Below are 24,143 nucleotides of genomic sequence, written 5' to 3'. Positions count from 1 at the left end.
CTCAGCGATAAGAGCAACAAAGCACAAACGATACTATTGAACACTTTTGATACGCAAGTACAAATGACACATGGGCAGTGTTGGGGAGTAACTAGTTACATGTAACGGAATTACGTAATTTAATTACAAAATAAAAGTAATTGTAATCAGTTACAGTTACTGAGAAAAAATGTGTAATTAAATTACAGTTACTTATGAAAATGTTAAGGATTACAAAGGGAGTTACATATGCTTTTTTTCACACACATTCCCACATACAGATTTAATTGATTTCTTTCATAAATTGCAGCGACTGCTCTAAAATATGAAACACCAGTGTTTCAGGAGTTTAGAACATGCTTATTCGATAACTCTTTTATTTCCTATATGGGTTTATATATAGCTATGCTTCATTTTGTTGCAACATTATGTTTATGATAGGAAACTATTTGGTCGAGATAAAACTATTTGAAAATCTGGGATCGGTGCAAAAAAATCAAAATATTGAGAAAATTGCCTTTAAAGTTGTCCAAATTAAGTCCTTAGCAATGCACATTACTAATCAAAAATTAAGTTTTGATATATTTACGGTAGGAAATTTACAAATTATCTTCACGGAACATGATCTTTACTTAATATCCTAATGGTTTTTGGCATAAAAGAAAAATCTATCATTTTGACCCATACAATGTATTTTTGGCTATGGCTACAAATATACCCCAGCGACTTAAGACTGGTTTTGTGGTCCAGAGGCTTTTCGTAGGATCCACAGCAAAAAAATATTGTAACATATAACTGCTTTTTACAACCAGTTTTATTTGTGGTATGGAAATGTACGCTGGTTTTTAAAAACATTAAGGGAAAAACTAGCAAAATGTCTAAGAAAGATAGCATTTGTACACATATATGTAACGCTCTATTGATTTTGTAATTTTTTGATCGAAACATTGTCAGCAATTATTGTTGTGCATTTGAAATTTCAGCCTTTATTAACTATATCTAGTCTGATCCACATATACCTCATAAGGACAGTTGATAAAAAACAGAAAAAACTGCTGTCTATTGTAAAATTTTACTTATATTTATTATGGTACAGTACAAAGTCATGGGTCTCTAACATGGCAGCAAACTTTTTGCCCAAATGTCGTCAGGAAAGTCTCATCTGCATTTCGTTCTGTTCATGGTGTCAAGGGCCCATAGTGCTGAAACACAGCAGTATATTTAACAAACATACAAGAAACAAGGAACAAAAAAACGAGTGAAAAAGATTATACAAGGGCCATAAATACAAAGAGACAAAAAGTTTGAAGAAACACAGAGCTAAGCAAAGTACAAAGGTTGATGATGATGCTAAAGAAAAAAAAAAACTTTAAAAAAAAAAGCATCCGCGTGATTCGGTTGCAAAGTTACAGAACCAGAAATAATGAGTGTAAGGCCTAAAGGCATTGAAAACATATTGTACAATATCAGTGATGGAAACAGGTTCCGTGAATATGAACATTACTTCATTACATGAGGCAGTTTTTCAATCAGGAATTGTACCTGGTGCACAACGATGTTTCAAACAAAAGGTGCTTTCATCATTTTTGAGAATTAAGTGATGGTGAGGGAAATTTTCATATAGGTTCATAAATCATAATGTTGCAAAATTAAACCAAAATATGACTACTGGAAACAAAAATAGGCTCCAGTATGATGATATCTGTAATGAAAATAAAAATCATTTAGGGCATTTATTTGTCTAAATATGCATTTTTAAGGGGTTGTCTGCATCCCTTAAATAAATATGATTGCTTGAGTCTTAATAGAGGATGATGACAAAGCAGCCAATAATGAACTCCCATAAGTTTCATCAGGCAGATCAACACAGTATGTTGAATGAACAGCTTGGAATCATGAATATAAAAGACGCTTTGAATTTCTCCTGATCTCTGAAAGAGTGCAAAACATTCAGAGGCACCTTTTAAAGTTAACCTGCTCATAGACATACAAATACAAATAGCAGGAAAACATAACCCGCAGATTTGTATCGCAACGTGTCAACATTTCTCTGACATTCTGAATGGTTACTGCAATGAGGCATCTGGAGATTTTTGAACAGTATTTTGAGATGGTGGTTGAGTTTAAGTAACTGGAGAAAGTACAAATAGGTCTTTTGTAACATCCATCTTATCTAAGAAGTACAAACTCATCTTTCCTAAAAGCTTTCAAGACTCAAAGGCCACAAGCATGGAGAATGAAAGGTGATACAATCACTCCTCTAGACTGATTGAAATGAAGCAGGATGATGCTGGGAATGTCATACTTCCTTGTCCTTTTTGATAGTACTACTCTTTTTTTTTTTTTTTCACAAATCAGCTAAAAATGTACTAGGATGCCTATTATTCATTCTCATGTAGCCACTCTGTGATACTAACAGACAGACCTGAAGAAATCATTTCAAGTACCGTGACCCGTGGAGCCATTTTTGGCCTAATGATGTAGCTATGCAATCACCTGGTGAAGGGACTAAACATTACTTATCTGCTGCTTTATGTTCTCTTTTCTGTCAATGACGCTTAATCAAAATCTATGCAGATTTCATTAATAAGTCACAACTGTATGGTTTGTGGTGCCCCATTTCAATCCTCCGTGAGGTCATCTTTCTGTGTAAATCAGAGAATGTAAACAAGTCCAGGAGGAAAATGTAAAAAAAGCACAAAAGAGCACCAGACACTAATTAAATTCCAACAAAAGGACTGGAAAAAAAGTCACAGTCCCACAGCACCAGGTCCAACCCTCTTGCCTTGGGTTGAGAAGGCAAGTTGATGTCCATCATTCTCAAAAGTTCAGCTGGGCACCAACCGGAAAAACGGCAGTTGACTTTCCCTACAGGTCACCTGCTGTGCCCATCAGAGAGAGAGTTTGTGCGAGAGAGATGGATGTCTAGCATAAATGCAGCAGAGCTCACTTTTCTCCTTCGACAAACTCATCCCATGATGATTCCTGGTCGTCCCCCTCCACTTCCCCCAAGTCCTCAGTGTCTTCGAAGTCATCATTCACATATTCATCTCCCCAGTCCTCCTCTTCCTTTTCTTCCTCCTCGTCTTCGAATCCCATCCCTCCGTAGTCCATTTCTTCATCATCATCATCATCCACGACTTCAAGGCCTTCATCTTCCCCTTCATCCCCGATCACCCCTTCCATCACCTCGCCTTCATCGCTCATATCTTCCTCCTTGATGTCCTTAGGAGAAGAGGATGGCAAAACCACATTGTCCACTACCTCGTCTGCATACGGGTCTCTTTGGGCTTGGAATGCAGGTCTGTTGGGGGCGGGAATGAAGAGCGGAGCAGCAGGCGGTAAGGCAGGCAGGGGTATTCTGCCTGACACTGACATATTGGGCGGAGGGGGTAGGATAGGTGTACCGGGCACGTACTCTCGAATTTCACCCGGTTCCAGAGGATCGGGGCCGCATGGGTCATGATCGCTGCAGGACAGCTTGCCGTCCAGTTTGGATATGAACAGCATTCCCTCACGGTGCTGTTTGCAGTAGGAGTTGGGACACATCTCGCAGTAGGACGCCGCCTCCCTTCTACACACATTACACTGATGCCATGGACACTCCCAGCGGCCTGAAAAATGCATATAAGGCAGATTCAATCATGATTTAGCTTGAATAAAATCCTGAGCTGACCGAATAGCCAATAGTGGGAGAGTTTTTCAATTATTTACCATTACTAAAGCAAGAAAATTCCTTTAAAATGCTGAAAAGAATTTAAGCAAACCACAGTTTGTAAAAGTAAAGTGAATGTTTTACTGTTTGTTTTTAAATATGTTAAGTTAAAACTAATTTTTTTTAAACATTTCAAGTTTTGTATTACCATGCATTCTATAGACTGGTAAGAAACCAGGAGATGAATTGTGATTATTTTCCTCTATTGATAGCCATAGTTTTAACCAGAAAGAAAAAACAAATATGTGATCCTGGACCACAAAACCATTCATAAGGGTCAATTTATATAAAAAATTATATAAAATACGTCTCAAACTAGTAATAGCAAGCAGCAAAACCATTGTTTTGCCACAGTTTGAGGGGTTATAAATAAATAATAAAAAAATTTTACAATTTGTTTCAAAAAAATTCAATTTCAAATAAATGTTGTTCTTTTGAACTTTCTATTTCCATAAATGTTATTATTTTGAACTTTCTATTTCGACAAAAATATTAAGAAGAACAATATTGATAATACTAAGACATGTTTCATGTGCACCAAATCAGCATATTAGAATGATTTCTGAAAGATCATGTGACACTGACGACTGGAGTAATGGCTATTAAAAATTAAACTTGCCAACACAGGGATAAATAAAACTTTATATTAAAAAATATATATTTAAAACCGTTAAAATTGTACCTATTCTTCACAATATTACTGTTATATTACTTTTTACTATATTTTGGTCAAATAATTGCAACCTTGGTAAGCATAAGATATTTCTTTAACATTCCTTAACAATTTTCTTTCAACATTAAAAATTTCTCCTAAACTTTTAAACATTAGTGTAAACTAAAGGCTTTCATCTTTTTTGTTGTTGTTGTTTTTTAGAGGACACCCCAACTTCCTGTTTTAATACAAAATACATAAAAACAAAAGAAAAATAGAGCTCACCATGAAAGAAACACATCATAAACTTCAGAACAAGGCAAATACCTTGACAATGAAACATGTTAAAACAAAATAATTAAAAGTGACTCGTGCTCTTTGAAAATGAGTCACTCACCTGCAGGTCTCCTGGACAGATTCAGACAGTCGGCATGATAGACCTTAGGGCAGCCAGGCTTCTTACAAGACACAATCTGCCCGCCATCACCACAGAAGAAACATTCATCCTCGCGCTCCTTGCTGACCTCCAACTGGCTCTTGCGCTTCACCGCAACCTTCTTTTTCAGTTTGCGCACCTTGTCATCAGATGAGGGTTGATTCTGAAGAGAAAGTGGTCACATTGAGTACACCAACTTTAACCCTGAATATACCTTTAAAACAACCCTATAATACACGCAGCATGCCATACCTTTGGTCTGACACCAAGGAATCCGCTGCAGTTGGGCGCTCCACATTTACACACTGTCTTCCCATTACCAAGACACTCCAAGTTATAGTTAAAAGTGAGTTCAACACCTGAGAACAGCCAACAAACCTATTAAACAAGCATTCACCCCTTTCTATTACCATATTATCTAGATTCAAACTCACCTGTAGGAATGTCCTCCAATGCAAACAGCCCGACTCTGGTGTCTCCATTCACTGTCCACTTCTGCGTCTCACAGTTCGGCTGGCAGCTGTGGTTCATAAAACGGGACTGGTTTCCCTTCGGCCCAGCATCTATGATCCGATCCTGCACATACACAGAAAACAGAGCCCAGTTTCAAGGTAAGTGGAGAACATGTTATCAGGATAATCTGGATTGAGAATTGCCTCAGGTGACTGACCTTATCCAGTGTGAGCATGTAGAAGTTGCAGATGTTGTCCTCCTGTGCATGTTTGATCCTGGCTCGACACTCCTCTTCGTCAATGACCTCTCCAACATACTCATTCACAAAAGCTCCCTATGGTGGAGTAATATAATGTAATTAAATAAGGAAGAGAGACATAAGTCTAATATGTGTGTGTTCAGAGCTGGGTAGTAACTAATCTGGATTACGTAATCAGATTCCCAATATTAAATACTTGTAATTATATTCAAATACATTTTAAAATACTCGTAATCCGACTACAGTTACTTTCTTAGGGATTACATGATAACATTATTTACACAATAGAAATCATTTATTCAGAATTGATTGATTCTACCTAATTCCTCTTTTTCATCTTTTAAATTTTCCTTTCTAAAATAACCTACTGCTTTTATACACTCAGAAAGTCATCCAGTTTTGTGGACATCCACACAGAGATCAATCATTAGTCAGGTGGCTACACAGCATTTGACAACAAAAATCATTTCAGGTTTAAGTGTTTCAACATGGCATCAACTACTAAAGAAACCCATTAATTTTTATTTGAATTATCACTCATTTTACCATGTATTACTTTGGAAGGTGTCTTTCAAACATTAAAATGCACAAATTCACCAACTTGTCATCTGATCCTCTTTCAGCTAATATATTTTTGTTTAAAGAATTTAAATTTTATTGAAATATTTTAATAATGAAGTATCACATTTGCATGTTCATGGTTCTCTGACATTGGTTATGGTCACATGACATGTAGGTAAACAAATAAAATATTTCATTTTTTCAGTAAGTGTTTTATTTTGATTAATTTTCCTATTTAAATCAATGTGAAAAAACAAAATAGGTCAAAAGTAATCTAAAAGTAATCTAAAAATAGTCTGATTATATTACCTAAAATGTGTAATGTACTGGATGGCGTTACTAACTACAATTTTTGTCATGTAATTTGGAATCAGTAACAGACTACAATTTGTAAGTAATCTACCCAGCTCTGTGTGTATTATATCTCTCAAATAAATCAGCAAGTCAATACAGCCCACCTTCTTGATGTCAGACACACTGCGTAAACCCCAACCACGCGACAGTGTCCTGAAGATCTCCACCTCGGTGTACTGGCGTTTGGTGAAGCTTTGGTTCTGACAGCGAGTCGCTGCTGGACACACTTGAGAATGACACTCGTACATTAGCATGCGGTTGATGCACTCCGAGTCAATGCCACACGGGTTCTCGTCTTCAGCTTTGCAGTTGCAGCGTGGGATCTCAGACAGATCTGCCGTGATGATTTGCACTTTCCCTATCGGTCTGTTCACCTGCGTGAAAATCGATCAGTGTTCATGAGAGATAACATGAGATCAGTGTCACTCTCTGAGAAGCCAGCATTAGGCCAATTTTAAGAATGGGAGATCAACACAACACTGAAGTCTTGAAGGACAACCCTCGCCTTCATGACATTAAAAAGTTATTTTTTCATGGAACACAAAAGGAGAATTTGAGTAACGTGGATTTTTGAAATGATATGCGAGTAAATACACAAAAATTGTCAAATTGTGTTAAAGCATTTGACATTATTACCTTAATGTGTTTGTATGGCGGAGGTTTCTTGTCATTCTTCCTGTCTTCTTGAAGCTGTCTCATCTCCTTCTCCGCCTGCAGTTCCCTGAATCTTTCGGCTGCTTCATTTAAAGCTGAGAAAAAGACGACAAATTACTCTTTAAACCACTTTGCTCTCAATATTGAAAGAATCCACATTGGCTACGTTCACACTGCGAGCCTTAGTGCTCAATTCCGATTTTTTTCTCAGATCCGATTTGTTGTTTTAAATGTGGCCAATATCAGTTTTACAGTGTGAACAGATCATGGTTCTGAACTGACCCGCATGCGCAAAAGAACAATACGCACAGGGTTTCCAGGTTTACACAACAAAATCCGCCCAATTGCTTCTCAAAACTAGTCAAAACTAGCACAACCATGTTCAGGGGGATAAATATCGTGTCGACCCACGAAGTTGAGAAACATCCCACGGCAACGGTGGAAAAGTAGCCTAATTCTGCTGGAAATTCTGCCAATTCCTAATTCCGCAGGGAAACTGTGGATTTGGCAACACTTGCGCAGCGCACTGTCATACAGAAGTAAACACGGAGGACATAAAGTAAGCGATTATGCGTTTATTTATAGTGTAATCTGCTGCTGAATCCGCCGAAATTATGTGCAGGTAATATGAAAAATAAAGACATGGATGTGACAAAAGACAGCAGAGTTTTGAAGCTTTTATGATACGAGACCTCATGTTTTGTTTGTATATAGAGTTGTCACTGTAATTCTTATGAGTTCTGACACATTACACTTCCACTGATTACCTTTCGCAACCGTCTTGATAACTTTGGGCATGTAAAAATCTTTGAAGTGTCTCCCGAATTATGACAAATGTCGATCTAGAGTGACGTAAAAGTCGCATGCAATCCGGCATGACTGTTCACTCTGCGGTCGCATTGCAAAACATCTGACATGTATTGGATTTAGTACCACATATGGAAGTGGCACAAATCGGAATGGAAAAGATCAGATTCCATGCGGTTTCTGCTGTTCACACTGTCATGACAAAAACAGATCTGAGTCACATGTGAGCAAAAAAAATCGGATTTGGGCCACATTTGCCTGCAGTGTGAACGTAGCCATTGTAAACTCTAATCAATAGTTGTTTCAACTGGCAGGCTTTAAGTGGTATCAGCATATATATATTAATTACTCACATTTCTACAGTGACTTAAACTTTTATATATAAAACAAACATTTGTTTTCATACTGTCATAATCAGTCATAATGTGATAAAGTGTCAAGATACAGCAGATTAATCAGATTTCCACCATGTTACAAAAGCCCATGTCAAGTTGGTCCAAACAGCTTCAAAATGTCAATATACATTGTTATATATTATCACATGTCAAAATATTATATTATTTATTTTTTTCAAAATCCCGCTCCACATAGTTATATTTTAGATAGTTATAGTTTAGATAGTTATATTTAGAGCGGTAAATGCGATGGTGCCGCAGACGGCAGCCTCAGTGTTTGGCTCTCCAGTGTTTGTACTGTTTTTGTTAGTTTTTCCTGTTTTTTGTTTCTCAAACACGATCAGTTTTACCAGGGATGAGCTGCTGAACATTCGGCAGAACACACCACACAATCTTCTACCGGATTTCGTTTATTCGGACGTTTTGCTGAACATTGTAGTCGATTGTAGCTGATCAAGCGCTTCAGGACGCGCAGACGGGGGAAGAGAGCCGGCCTGCTCATGAAGCTCAGGAAGCGGATTCAGAACGCCGTTGCCCAGCATCCATATTTGTTGTCTCCGTGTACTGGAAGCTTGTGACACTATAACAAATTCCTTGTATGTGCAAACATATTTGGCAATAAAGCTCTTTCTGATTCTGATATAGCAAATATGTTTTGATATTAAGTGTGAGTATTAAAGAAACACTCCACTATTTTTGAAAATAGGCTCATTTTCCAATTAGAGGAGTGATTGTATCACCTTTCATTCTCCATGCTTGTGGCCTTTGAGTCTTGAAAGCTTTTAGGAAAGATGAGTTTGTACTTCTTAGATAAGATGGATGTTACAAAAGACCTATTTGTACTTTCTCCAGTTACTTAAACTCAACCACCATCTCAAAATACTGTTCAAAAATCTCCAGATGCCTCATTGCGGTAACCATTCAGAATGTCAGAGAAATGTTGACACATTGCGATACAAATCTGCGGGTTATGTTTTCCTGCTATTTGTATTTGTATGTCTATGAGCAGGTTAACTTTAAAAGGTGCCTTTGAATGTTTTGCACTCTTTCAGAGATCAGGAGAAATTCAAAGCGTCTTTCATATTCATGATTCCAAGCTGTTCATTCAACATACTGTGTTGATCTGCCTGATGAAACTTATGGGAGGAAAATAGGAAAAATATAGAAAGTCTTTGGTCATTTTTGAGCGAGATGCTAACGGTCTAATCAGATTCAATGATCTATGCTAAGCTACAGCTAAAAGTGCTACGCCAGACCCGGAGATCGGCTGAATGGATTCGAAAACGGTAAAACTCAACTGTTTAACTCTAGGGGAGTTGGAAAATTAGCCTATTTTCAAAAATAGTGGTGTGTTCCTTTAAGCATGGCACATAATAACCTAATTGTGTCAATTAACTATTTTAGATAACTGCTGGAGTGTAAAATTACCTAACTTATAGACAGCATCTGCACCCTTTCCCATTTTTTCCTTATTGTTGGCATCCCCTTCCATATAGGGAAAACAGCGAGCCTGATATGTCCACACGTAGTCTTTGGAGCCAAAGAAGTGCACAGGAAACTCCCCCACCTCATGCCGCATGCGGTAGATGTTCTCAGGAACGTTTTTTGGTTGAGTCACTTCAGCGGGCCACCACCTGGAACAAAAGGTCAGAAATGCGTCAGTGAACATCATCAATATTGCACTGTAATTTTCAGGGGAAAGTGGTACTGGTGAAACAACACACAAACCTGTAGCGGCCCACTTTGACCCACAGAATGTCCTTGTAGTGGGGTTTCTTTCCCGCTCGACAGTCGTTACAGAACCAGCTTCCCTGGGGCATGTCAATGTTCAGACACTCACGGTGAAAGGCAGCAGGGCAAGATTCACAGCAGAGCAGACTTCCTCCTATAGGGAGAGACAGAAAACAAATGGAATTGTAATAAACAACCGTAGTAAAATGTTTGCTCTGTCCTCACTATAACGGAGTCTTTTCCAACTTGGAAAATAACAGCCTTAGCAAGCACCACTAATAAGAGATCTATGAGGACTGGACTGCATACCTTCAGAACACACAAAACACCAGCTAACGTTGATGTGTTCATGGTTTTTGCACCCTTTGCGTGGAGTGAAGTGGTTGGGGCACAGGAAGCTGTTATTGGCCAATGGGACGCTGCCGGCAGCCATACAGTAGTCATTGGCGTGGTAGGCCACAGGGCAGCGGACGCAGCGGGTCAAGCGACCTGTGAGATGGACAAGTTCTGATCAATGACACAAAATCATGCTTTTGTTATGCGTAGAAACAACAGATTTTATTTTTTAATAATCTTTGCAAATGCAATATCTGAATGTCACCTTTGGAGATACCAGGGTTGGCAGGGTTGGTGATGAAGCAAGCCAGACAGACGTGGAGGGAGCAGCGGAAGCCGCGGTTTTGAGCGACGGTGGGGGAATATTTCAGTATGCATTCCATGTGATAAAACTTCCCACACACAGGGATCATACACCTCCTGACCTCTTTGTCAGGCTTTTTACACACAAAACATGTGTGCACACCTACAGGAAGGAAGAACAGGAAAGACACACAAAGAAATGAAGATGTTCACTTGTATGTCTTGGACTGCAACTGGATTTTTGAGTGCATCACAATATCATTATTAGAGTTTGTATGGTTAGAATCATAATTAAGAACAAAATTGCTAAAATTAAATGAGTTTTTATTAACTCAAACTGGAATATTCTAAAAATAGGAAACGATTTTAATCATTGGCAATGCCGTCAGAAGATTTTCGGAACTGACACAAAGGACACAAACTAATATTTGTCTAAGAGGACTGTTATCAATCAATCCTAACAGTTTCAAAATGGCCAAATAGCTTGGCTGATATATTGGTTATGGACTGGTTACTCACCCGTCTTACACTCTTGGCAGATAAACCGGCCTTTAGGGGTCTCAGTGAGGCCAATGCACTGCAGATGGAAGGCACCACAGCACTGCCCCTCACAGAGGAGCAGTTCACCGGTTTTCTCACATACCTACAAGACATAATCCAAAAACAGTTTTACACTGATTTTTAGGACAAACACTACCATTCAAAAGTTGCGGGTTGGCAAGACTGTAAATTATTTTGGAAGACATCTCTTTTAAAGCTCACAAGGCTGAATTAATTTGATCAAATCAGTAAAGGTAATATTTTGAAATATTACTATTTAAAATAACTCTTTACTAATTCAATATATTTTAAAATGTAATTTATTTCTGTGATGATAAAGCTGAATATTCAGCATCATTACTCCAGTCTTCACAACACAGTGTCTTTTTAATAGGGGTGCTCCAATTGATCGGCTAGACGGCTACCGATCACTATCGGCCGATAATCGCTTTGGGATGATTGATCGGCGGTCTCTAAAAAGGCCGATCTCAAAAAACGAGTCTCAGTCTCTGTCCGGCGCAGGTGAAATAATTATAATGCTGAAGGTGAGGTACTCACCTTCATATTTCTTAATTAAATAACTTATAAAGTAATTTGAAAACCTTGAGTGAATCACCACGCATGCTCTCTCTCAAAATATGCAAATGTCTTCAAATCACCACACATCGCGTCTGCACGCTGCACAGTTGACACAGGAATTGTCACTTGCACAATCGAGGCAGTGTCACATTGTCACTAAAGTTTATAAATTGCGTTACTTTTTCATTCTTGCCAGTATTTAACCACTCGCGCACTCTCCTGGAGACCGTGCGCTCGTGCACACTCGCAGCGCACACACATAATGCCAGGTTTACATTACTCCGTTTGCAGTGCGAATGTGGTGCTTATTTTTTCCACGCTCATGTTGTGCACACTGCACACGGTTGCTGTCCGGCAGTGCGTTCCACGAGCGGTGCGTCTGCAGCAGTGCAGAGATCGTTTCCACACCGAGTCTATTGCTGCACTGCAAGCGCTGAATTAAAGTAACAACGCATTGTTTGCAGTAAATATGAACATGGATTCACACGAAAATGTAGTAATTACACCATAAATGCATATTATTAAAGTCTACTGTGTTTCACAGTCAGCACATGGCTTTTTGGCTAGGTTTAAAGGGAAAGAGCACTTTTAGATAAACAAGTCAATAAGAGATGGCACTCCTGGAGGTAGGAAAACAAAGTTCTTTATGAACTGCAGAATTGCTTGTAATAAAGATTTCAATGCAAAAGGAGCTTTAAAAAGATCGGTATCGGTGATCGGTATCGGCAGATACTGCTTTCTGTGATCGGCAATCGGTCTCAAAAATCCTGATTGGAGCACCCCTACTTTTTAAGGATTCCTTTATGAACAGAAAGGTAAAATACGTTTATTTAAAACATTATAAATCTAGAAACATTATAAGTCTCAACTATCTTTTCAGTTCATTTGAATTAGGGCTGCACGATAAATCGCATGCGATATTTAACGCGCATCTTATCAGTGAAGCCGGTTCTGTAATCAGTGGTAAATCTCCATAACGAGCTGCGCAAAACCACGTTCATATTCGTGCGATTTTTTGCGCAGCTCCTCAGTGAACAACGGCTCTGTGTAGTTAATGCTGCTCAATGTGAAAGCCCGCAGGTGATGGAGATTTACCTCTGATTACAGAACCGGCTTTCTGACAAGATGCGCATTAAATATCGCATGCGATTTATCGTGCAGCCCTAATTTGAATCCATCAGTGCCAAATAAAAGTATCAATTTTAAAATAAATAAATAAATATCAAAGTGAAGGTGAATAAATAAATCAAAGTGAATAAATAAATAAAAATCAAAGTATCAGTGTAAAACCAATTAAGCAAATAAAGTAGGGATGCATCGAAATGAAAATTCTTGGCTGAAGCTGAAACCGAACAAAATGAAACACCAAATACTGAACATGTTTTTTTTGCGTTTTTCCCACATGTATTTTGCCAGTTGTTTTCACCATTGCATAAATTAAATAGTCAAAATATGCTTTTTACTGTTTTGTCTTGCTTTTCAAAGAAAAAATTAATTGCAAAACAACTATTTAAAAAATATTTAACACTGAACATTTTTTAACACTCTAGCAGACATTATACCAACAAAGCACAACTTAACTTAAAATTAATAAGCTAGTAAAATAATATTTTTTGCCCATTTTTGAGACCCCCTTCTTGAATCAGGCATTTACTTTTTACTGTACAAATAAATGCAGCCTTGCTGAGTAGAAGAGACTTCTTTTAAAACATTAGAAAATATTATAGAACCCAATTTGAACACTATGTATGAATTTTATAATAAATTTATTAATAGAGGAGTTATTATTAGTAATATTTATTTTAGAGTAATTATTATTATTACTTTTATCTTACTTTTCTACTGTATTTTTTATTTTATTTTACAGAACAACAGTAAAATTACAATACTAACATTTATGAATGTTGATGGACTTCTTGCTTTTTCTCAGCTTTTATTTTGGCGGAACCCCGCAGGAAGACCTCAGTGCCTCTTTTTGTTGACAACAGCAGATTTATAAATGATTCTCCTTATGAATTTGGGAAGATGTTTGTCGCACATTTCACATTGTCACATGCCTTGTAAAAATTCATAAAAATGTTACTGCGCAACTGATGAGTATCACAGCACAGATTTTATATATATAAAGATTTTTACCTGGCAAACATTCTCCTTCAATGACGCACCTCCACCTTTCTCCCCTGATTTTCTATTGGTTGAGAGTCCTGATAAGTCACCTGATAAAGAATCTCTGCTTGAAAAAGCACTATCATTCAGTCCTGCATCAAAAACCTGAAAATTAAACACAAAAAACAGTTATATAACTCTATAAATAGAGATATATCTCACCATGATGAATCAATTAATCAAAACAAGGAAGAATCTAGATCATCATGAGGTTTGAATCACGAGGATAAGTGATGACATAATAATCTTAGACTGATGAAAAATGTGCAGCTAATAATAATAACCTCAGAGATCAGGGAGTCCTCGCCATTCGTGTGTGACTCCTTTGCCTGAGGCTTTGATGGGCTGCACTGATCTTCTTCAAGCTGGATCTGGCAGACACTGGGTGTGTCCGGCTGGATTGGGGACGATGTTCTTATTTCATCCTCACTTTGTGGTGCTGCTAAAGATGACAGAAATAAATATCGTTTTAATATTGTAAATTTTTGGAAAATAGAATGGTGGATCAATTACAATATTCGCAATAAAATACAACAAATACATGAATATAATGACAAAAGTCACTCATGAGAAAACAAACCTGATGCAGCACAGGGGCTTGACGGTCTAGGTCCAGGCTCTTGTTTCTGTTAAAAAAAATTTTTAAAAAAATATTTATATATCTCAGTAGTGTTGCTGGTCAGAGTGTCTACATTTTTTTAATCAAATTTTATAATGGTTAAATTTGTGTTAAAAAATACATTTAAAAAGTAAAAAAATACAGTATAAAGAATACATAAAGTATACAGTAAAAGTACTTTTAAATCAATTATTAGTTTGTAGTTAACTGTTTCTAAATCATAGTCTATGTACAAATGTACAAATAGTGAGTTCTTCATTGTCACCGCAAGTTAAAGTTCATAAAAAAGTTATTAATTAATAGTTAAGAAATGTAAAGTAATTCTTATGTGCAAAGAGAACTGATAGACATTTATGCTTAATATATTTGTAAACATTTTAGGAACGCTCACTATTAATGCAATTAATGTCTCATAAAGGTTAAGTTATTGCCTTTATTTTAGTATTTTCTGAGACCTAATCTCTAATCAACAATTAATAACTCCTTTACTATGGATATAAATACTGTACATGAGTTAGGTATGGTTAAAAAGTTGGCAACAAAGGATAATAAAACGTAATAAAACATGACAATGTATGAAGAACTCGCTATTTTTGTACATAACCTATTAGTGTATTAACAATGTACAGACTACAGTTTATAAACTATGAATTAACTATAAACTAATTGAACTAGTTTGCAAATGATTTTAAAGTTACTGTATACTTATTATACTTACACTTAATATTTGTGTTACCAATTTATTAAAATTACTACAGTAGTCAATATTTGAAGTGGATCATAAAAGTTCATCAAAGTTGTCCTATGACAAGAACGGGTATTGTTTTGGTTTTAGGACAACTTTGATGAAAGGTTTTGATCCACTTCAAATGTTGACTACTGTATATACATTACTAAAAAACAAATTCCATATAAAGTACACCCCATAACATTACCTGCAAATCTTTGAGATCTGATTCATCTGGGCTATTATCTTGGTGTTTACTCTCCTGATTTAACAGAGGTAAAAAGAAAAAAATATATATAAAAGCAAATACAGAAGACCCCAAAACATTTAATATTTTTTTTAGAAATCATACAGACCACTAACCTCTTTCTTTGGGACCTTTACAGAATCCCCCTCAACGGTGCAGTCTTGAATTTTATGCACAGTCTTACATGCTCTCTTTCTATCTGAGGATGCTGCAACAGCAATATAAAATATGTTTATACCTACAGCTGACATTTACAAGTAAAGTAAAGTGCCTTAAACTGGGCGGTATACCGGTTCATACCGAATACCGGTGTTTATTTTTGTTAAAATAGGGCATTCTAAGTCAATATACTGCAGTATTTCCTCTCTCAATCAGTACAAAATATGGTTAACACCCGGTCATGCTTGAAAAAAAAAAACGTCATGCACCGTGAAACCGGTATAATTTTGAAAAATACCGTGATATAAATTTTTGGTCATACCGCCCAGCACTACCTTAAACTATACATTCTTACCAGATTTCTTCTCACATGACTCTCTGTTTAGCGATGGGCCTCCACAGGATGGCGATAATGGTGCTGAAGGTGATACCAGACCATCTTCTGGTTCTTTCTGCTCCTCTGGTGTGGCCTGCTCAGAGGGTTTTTCAGGTGAAGAGCTTAAAGCATCAGGCGCGATCTGCTCAGGTGCCGGCTGCTCAGCATTAGTGTTGGCGATCAAAGATCCCTTCAGGAAAGGTATGAAATAACATTATTCACATATAGAAATACAGTTGGTGCACGTTACAAATACCTCACTCAAAACTGAATTATGACATCATTTTAGTACCTTTTTGTATGGAAAATTGCACCCATCAATTATAGCCTATGCTCTCAAATCTCATTTGTGTATATATTCAAACTTGGCACCTCGTGTTGCATGTTGTGTCACAAGTCAATGTCAATAACACCAAACATCATTGGCTCTTGCATGCATTTGAATGTTTTGAATTGAATGCAAGCATGAATGAGACTACGAAAGAAACTGCAATTTATATAGGTTTTTTGTTTTTGTCTGTTTTATGCAGCCCTGATAATTCTTGTATCCACTTTTGTTGTATGGAGAAGAGCAAAATATTATAACATCCAAAATTCTGCTTTTGTGTCCATGGAAGAAAGTAAAATATGTCTTAAATTACATGAGGATGACAGAATGTTCATTTTTCGATGAATTACTGAAAATAAATTTTACTTGCTAAAAAAAATACATTTCTGTGGTTTGAAGCCCATTGGATCAACAGAAACAATGTAAAGAGTTGAAGAAACAGCTTACCGTTTTACATGACTCTGGAGTTTTCTTTGCTTTTTTCTTTGTGGAAAATATTTGTTCATATTCTTCACTGCATTCAATCAGCCTCTTGCTTGGTTTTCTGAGCCTTTTGTTTTCTGAGAACAGAATCATTAAAAATGCATTGAATTTAGCATAAACCATTTAACTTTTAACATTAAACATAACTTTTGAGACTTAATCTAATATTTCAGTTACCTGAAGCATCTTTTTTATCAGGGATGTCAGAATGAGCCGTTTCTTCAAGACTGTCTTTGAAAACTCCATTTAGCTCCGTGGACTCCTTCACTACATCTTGATTCAAACCAACCGGATCGCTCTTTGGCTTGGTGCTTTTCCCAATGCCAGACTCAAATGTTTGCCATCGCTTTTTAGGAGCAACCTTGGAGATGGTGCCTTTGCCACAGACATCAGGAACAGCATCATGGTGAGAGTTGGAAAGTTCCCCTAACAGAGGCAAACTCTTTTCAAGTGCATCCAAACCTGCTGATGAGTTCTGCTTTTTCAGTGGAGGAACGAAATTGTTCCCACCATCGTGTTTTTGCGTCTCCTTTTTCACAGATGATTTCAGCTTAGCCTTGCTCTTTTTTGAGCTGTTTGGCATTGATGTCTTTCCCTGCCGACTGTTCTGATCCGCAATCGCCTTCCAGTCCTTTTCACAAAGCACCTCATTTGTTGTTTCTTCTCCAGGTGGGATAAGAGAAGGTTCTTCCCTGATGAGAGAGGATGGAGATGTGGGAGGAAGGATTAAAGGTTTCCCTTCCTTCTCCCGGCTGTCGTGCAGATCCTTCAGGAGCATTAGGAAAGTGCTGAACTTGTAGTTCGAATCCGCACGGAGCGAAGGTTCTCCTGAGCTGCATTCCTCTTTGACAAGAGACCTGAAAGAAAGCTCCTTTATATCCTGGAAAGCGTCCATGGGAGAGATGGAGGGAGATGGGAAGGACGAAGATGAAGTGTCTGAGATCATGCTCTCGTTTTTGATTTTAACGGAATTGAGGGAGGATTCAGTCACATCTGACTTAGAACCTTTATGTCGAGGTCCATTCTGAACGTCCTCATTTTGGATTCTTGTAAACTTAAGAGTTGGGTTTGGTGGTGTGTGAGAGATAGAGGCATTTGTGGACTCTTCGCTGGCCTCTGTTTTTACCTGCCATTGTTTTTTTGACAACTCAGAATGGTTGGTGGGGGATGAGCACTTGTTGTAAAACTCTGATCGTTCATCGCCAGCACATGGGGAGCGAGATTTTGGCTCCTCACTTAAATCTTTCTCCTTGGTTTCTTCACTGGCGGCAAGTGCTCTTGAGATTAAGCCAGTGCTGGCAGGTAAATAGAAAGAGTGCATGGCAAAAGACCCATCCGAGGACCCTGGGGAACTGCTTTTCTTCTGTCTGGAGTTCGTAGCCCTAAGTGTTTTTTCTTTGGGTGTTGACTTCTTTAGCTTACTGTTGGTTGTGCATTTTGAACCAGCCTCTGTCTTCTTCACCGGCTTATCCACGTTGGCTTTTTTCATCTTTTTACTTGGCTGTACTTTCTTATGTTTAGTGCTCCGTTCCTTCACCGCCTCTTCCTGTGGCAATTGCTGTGAGCGTTTGGGACACAGAATCCTCGGGACAGAGTCAATATCTGAATACAGACTATCTAGGGGGTCTGGTTTGTGCCGTTCGGCAGCTGTGGAAGGTTTGTAGCTGTCCGATGAAGTGATTGATAATGGTTTAGATGATAAAGAGTTTACAATTAGTTTCACAGGAGATTTTACGGTTGAGCTGTTCTTCTTAGTTGCCTTCTTTTTGCTTCCAGTGCCAGGTTTTCCTTTGTTCTTAACGGATGCATCTAGTACATTGGACAAAAGTGAGCTTGATAATGTGGACTGGGTAGTAGATGTCGGGCAAGCAGGACTTTTTGGTGCCTTGTCTTCTGTAATAGGCATGTGCACATCCCGAATTAAAGTCAATGGAGGTTCGCTATTTAACTGTTTGGTCAGTGCTGCCTCTGCCTCCAAGACACTAGCTTTCCATGATGGCATTAGACGTTTGGGAACCTGTAGAATGAACAAAATTCATAAACTTTCTATCAGAAGCATTAATGTCATTTGATCATAAGCACTCATTTTTCAAAATATAAGAACAAAACAGTTGCAAGTTAGCTTTACCGTGTATTTGTAATCTTTGTCCTTCTGTCTTCCTCTTCGTCTAAGTACAGGCAGTTTTTCAAACTGATGACCTCCTTCAAAAGGAAAAGTGGCTTTTGCCGGGACCCAAGCTTGGTCTACGATCTCCCCAAACATTCTGACAAAATAGAGACGACATGGCCGACGACTGGGATCTGCAAGAAAATGTTATATTTTATTTAACCTTATAAGACATAAGAAAAAAGATAACTAACTATATTATGTCAATAGCATGTCCCGTTACAGAAGTGTTACATCAACCATGTGAAATTAGGCATCCACTATGAATAGTCATACAAAAGGTGATTAAAACAAAAGAGATCACCTTTCATTTTGGTGTGGACTTCAATCTGTGGGTCAGTGGTTACATGACAAGGCCACCAGGGTCTGCGGTTGAATTTGGCCCACACGACATCTTCAACAGAGTACTTTATACCTGGGAGCTGTTTCTTCTTTGGGCTGTTGGACTTTGGATTAAAATAAAAAGTTGTCAGTTTAATCATCATTCATTAATCATCAATAACATGAGTCAAGACAGCTTGAGTTGTTTGTTTAGGCTACTCTTTTAACATTTCAGATACTTTCACCTTGCACCTTTCACCTTCCCCATGATGCAAAGAGCCATCATGGGGAAGTCGTGGCCTAATGGTTAGAGAGTCGGACTCATAACCCAAAGGTTGTGGGTTCGAGTCTCGTACCGGCAGGGATTGTAGGTGGGGGGAGTGAATGTACAGCGCTCTCTCCCACCTTCAATACCACGACTGAGGTGCCCTTGAGCAAGGCACCGAACACCAACTGCTCCCCGGGCGCCGCAGCATAAAAATGGCTGCCCACTGCTCCGGGTGTGTGTTCACGGTGTGTGTGTGTTCACTGCTGTGTGTGTGCACTTTGGATGGGTAAATGCAGAGCACTAATTCCGAGTATGGGTCACCATACTTGGCCACATGTCACGTCACATCATTTGTGGGTGACAGCCTAACTGCAACCCACCATACTATGGCCTTTGTCCTTACTGTGACAAAGATGTGGCAAAGCAATGTTTTGATAGTGCCAGTGTTTATACTTTTCAGCCAGATCTACTTATGAATGAGTTGGGTTTCTGCATATTAAGATGGAAAAAAAATACACACTTTTAAATAAGGAACCATGCAATTACACACTTTTATCTAAGGAACCATGCAATTATGTTGATATAAATATTGTGCTACTTATTAGCACATATGCCAAAAATAATGCATATTTTGGTTGCACTGTTCATTAAATTAAACAAAAAGTAGACCGACATTTCATTTTGATATTATCTGCATCAGCCAATTACTGTGGTCAACTGACAGAAGTGATTCTGCTTGATTGCTTGATTTAAAAAAATTTACCAAGACCTTTGTTATACTACACATTTGGTTTTCAAATATTTCTTCATGTTTGTGTAAAGAGTGTGCAAAATAAATGCGTACTTACATAATTAAATAATAATACATACAGTGGGGTCCAAAAATCTGAGACTGCTAATGAAAATGCTTATATTTAGCATATAAGCCTTTTCATTGCTTATATAGCTTTCATTACTTGATAGCATACCATTTTCCAATACAAAACAACTTTATTTTGCTTTAATCAGAGAAGCACTTGAGATGCTCCACATATTTGAGTAAAACCTAAACATCATGTTATCCAGCATGATTTGAAACTTTGTGCTTTAGTGGAAAAAAAACATATTAGGTCACATGGATCAAGGTCACAAATTTGGTTTCCAGATTAGTGACTTAGAAATTGTTCAGAATCTTCAAAAATGTCATAACATTTCTTTTAATTTAATAAAGTTTGTTTCAAGGTTTAAATAACAGATTTTCAATGTGGTTTTGAACCTTTGGACCCCACTGTGTTTGTGTGCGGATGAATATATATGCAGTGTATATGTATATGTATGTACATATACACCGTATACAAAAAAATAATGGATTTTCCTTCCTGCATTCTTAGGTGGAAACTCTTTAACAATATAACTCGTACACCTGTTAGGGAAAAACACAATCAAGACAACAAAATAAGAAATATGATGAACGTAAAAACATCTTACAGGATTCGAATGGGAGTCACTGGGTGAATTTGGTCTTTTAGAGAGACCGGAGTTGAATATTGAAGCACTGTTCTCAGTGCTGGGTAGATCACAGTCACTGTCTGAATAATCATCCATACTGTCAAAATCCTCCATCATGACCTCGACAGGCAAATGTGAGGGACTACCAGGAGGGTTAGACTTCACTGTATTTTTAGAAACAAGGTTACAACTTCCATGTTTGTTTGTACTTAGGTCCAGCCTGTGGCTGCTAGGAGCCTTTATATTTGCCAGATTTCTTTTCAGGCACTTCTTTGACATGTCTTTAAACGGTGCCACCGAATTACCACCATCATGCTCCTCCTCATCATTATCCTTGCTGTCCCCACTATCAAACAGGGTTGACTCAAAATGCAAAATTCCATTTGAGATGGATGGAAAATGTTCCAAGCTATCAGAGCTTACTGGTGAGAAACCATTTTTGTCCAGATCCTGAATAGTAGTCCTGTCAGTGTTTCCTTGCGAATTGGACGTGTGATAAAGGCCTATTCCGAACTCTCCTCCGCCGATGGGATTGTGCTTGAGCAATTTACTTCGCCCGTGAAAGTCCTTGTCCTGCAAACTCATGTCGGGATGGTTCACCATAGTGGTCAGATCCTGAAGTCTCCTCAGCGGACTGTAGTTGGAGGTGGATTCTCTCTGATTGTACACAAACGACGATGCCGAGAGTTTGTAGCCAGAGTTTAAGAAATGCATGGCAGACCCCTGGTCCCCCTGTCGCTTTGTGCTCTGGTGTCCACAGGAGCTGATGCGGCTATCAAGTGCCTTGGTCTCCTGTGGATCACCACGACACTCCGAGCCATCCCTGCCAGCCACTTTGTAGGACTGATTCATGTTGTCATGGCTCCATCCTGCAACAAAATACAGGGAAATGCTTTTATAATTTGTTTTTTTTTTAAGATGACCTAAAGAATAATAACCCAGGCTTTACTTAACTCCTGAAGGGTTTGTTGCAAACGGATAAAAAACACTTAATGAGTTGTGCATTAAACTGAACGTTGCAATCTAATTTAAAACAATTATGCAGGAGACAAGATGATTCTACATTAACATGACATTTTGACAGCAAAAACACTGTAATGTTGCAAAACACCAGCATGCACATGCGATATTCCTGCTGAAAATGCAGATTAAACTGCTAGCTGGTTTCTAACTGGTGCGAGCTGGAAGACCATCTTTGACCAGCTTACCACATGCCAGCTTAAGGTGGCCATAATGTTGTTTGAAGCATGAACGCTAATGACCATCTTAAACCGGCTAGAAACCAGCTATCATGTTCCAAGACATAGCTAGCATCACAAACGGGATTTTGTAACAAGGTGGCTTCTCGGGTTTAAGTCGCAAGCCTCGTAGGCCGTCTTGTCAAGAATCCATCAAGACAAAGATAAGAGAAATTGAAAAACTCAACATGAATCGTTATGTCAAAGACACTTCGATATGCCCCTACTGGACTGTTTAATAAAGATGACCTCTGCCGCGATTTCAGTGTGAAAACGCTAGTAAAGAATGTTACATTATCATCATGTGCATCAACAGTTCCCATTCAGTCGTAACAGCAGTAAAGTCACCCACGACGGTGAGATGAAAAACGCACCAAATACAAAAGGTAACGTTACATGAGAGAAATCGCCGGTTTCTTACCATTTACGACTCGGTCACGACAAAACCACTGGAAAGCCCTTCAAATTCGAGCATGTAGCGTTACTTTTTCTCAATTTGTGAAAGCGGATATGCAAAATCCCAGCAGCATTTGCACTAGGCCCGGCCTCGGCACTCATTTCTCTCTCCGACATCAAAAATGGACATTAATAAATAAACGAGAATTAAACTGAGCGCCTGTCACCTTCCACCGAAGCACCACGTCAATGCATCGAAAGCACGTTTTTCAGCGGCCACGATTTCTATTAAAATACATGATTGTATGCCGCGCTTGCCGAGTGTGCCCCTGGTTGTGTGTGTGTTAAAACAAGCCCTGACTGCGTGTGTGTGTGCTGGTGAGAGCGACCAATCGGCATAGCACACCCAACCCCCAGTCAGTAGTAGGCCTATACATTCACATCCACTTAACCCGATTCAATATTTCCCAGGTAATTAAATGCATGTGGACAATGTGCAAGCAAACGCAAGTTTAACTTTGTCCCAAATGTGTCCTGCATACAGTCGACGCGGTGCGTGTTGGGCGCATGGAAGACACAACAGTGAGCATTTGCTTTTTAACCCTCACACCATTTGTTTCCTTGTCCTAACAAAGGCGTAACTTCCTCCATTTTAGAGAGATCGCTCGTGCTTTGCAAGGTAGCCGACCATAATAAATCATATGAAGAGAAAACACAATTTATTGGTCTCGATTAACAGTCACATGCTCCGACATGCTTCATTTTCTAAGTTTTCTTTGCGCATTTGGTGGGTGGTTGGAAATTAGGCCATGCCACGCATAAGTGTAATATGTCAGACAGTTATGGCAAGCGGGTTTAACATGCATTACTTACTAGTAACTAACTGTGCTACCTTTTATGTTACTACTCATATTTATAGTTCCTAGACATTAGGCTGTACTCCAATTGTTAACATTTTTATTCTTACTAGTAAGATTTCTAATTCCTATAAATTAACCATGCTGACATATAGGCCTAACAAGTAAAAAAGCAAGTAAACAATGAGATAAGAAATATTACAATTTTGATAGAAACCAGTCTCAGAAATAGGTACTAGTATCTAATAATGAAGTTTATTAATTAACTATTAAACCTAAAATAGATACCAGCAAAATTGGTGTGAAACTGCAAAGCATATTAGTGAATAGCTGACATGGACCATAGAACTCAATGGTGGGAAAAGATGTAATTAATTTCTGTAACAATGGAATAGTTATTTGTCACTATTTGGGATAGTAGCAGAAAAATAAATGCTAATATCCGATGGATAAGTATTCACATTCAAATAAAAAAAATCGAATTAAAACATTTAAATAAAAATAAATTAATCAAATTAAATACGATATTAATCATTATTGGAGTAGTTA

General features: G+C 38.1%; 1 protein-coding gene across 3 annotated transcripts; it reads right to left on the bottom strand.

The window, feature by feature from the left end:
* Window positions 1-1,278: 1,278 nt before the first annotated feature.
* Window positions 1,279-23,094, bottom strand: nsd1a (nuclear receptor binding SET domain protein 1a). 3 transcript variants are annotated; one of them, XM_016476546.1, is made up of 24 exons: window positions 22,763-23,094; window positions 21,083-21,972; window positions 19,331-19,472; window positions 18,988-19,160; window positions 17,037-18,876; window positions 16,824-16,936; window positions 16,028-16,238; window positions 15,630-15,721; window positions 15,475-15,528; window positions 14,501-14,546; window positions 14,205-14,362; window positions 13,891-14,025; window positions 11,155-11,278; window positions 10,598-10,798; window positions 10,306-10,485; window positions 9,994-10,150; window positions 9,694-9,899; window positions 7,046-7,158; window positions 6,514-6,783; window positions 5,453-5,569; window positions 5,217-5,358; window positions 5,035-5,141; window positions 4,744-4,945; window positions 1,279-3,593 (listed from the first exon to the last, which is right to left on the bottom strand). In XM_016476546.1, exons 2-24 carry the CDS (start codon window positions 21,953-21,955, stop codon window positions 2,926-2,928), a joined length of 6,324 nt encoding a protein of 2,107 aa, XP_016332032.1. In that variant the 5' UTR covers window positions 21,956-21,972; window positions 22,763-23,094; the 3' UTR covers window positions 1,279-2,925. The 3 variants fall into 3 exon arrangements, with proteins under 3 accessions (XP_016332032.1, XP_016332034.1, XP_016332033.1); XM_016476548.1 differs by having other exon boundaries at window positions 14,205-14,359; XM_016476547.1 differs by having other exon boundaries at window positions 22,965-23,094.
* Between the last annotated feature and the right edge of the window lie 1,049 nt (window positions 23,095-24,143).

The sequence above is a fragment of the Sinocyclocheilus anshuiensis genome, unplaced genomic scaffold (assembly GCF_001515605.1).
Source record: "Sinocyclocheilus anshuiensis isolate Anshui unplaced genomic scaffold, SAMN03320099.WGS_v1.1 scaffold328, whole genome shotgun sequence".
Lineage (NCBI taxonomy): Eukaryota > Metazoa > Chordata > Actinopteri > Cypriniformes > Cyprinidae > Sinocyclocheilus > Sinocyclocheilus anshuiensis.
Note: the sequence above shows the minus strand (reverse complement) of the source record. Positions and strands in the feature narration are given on the sequence as shown.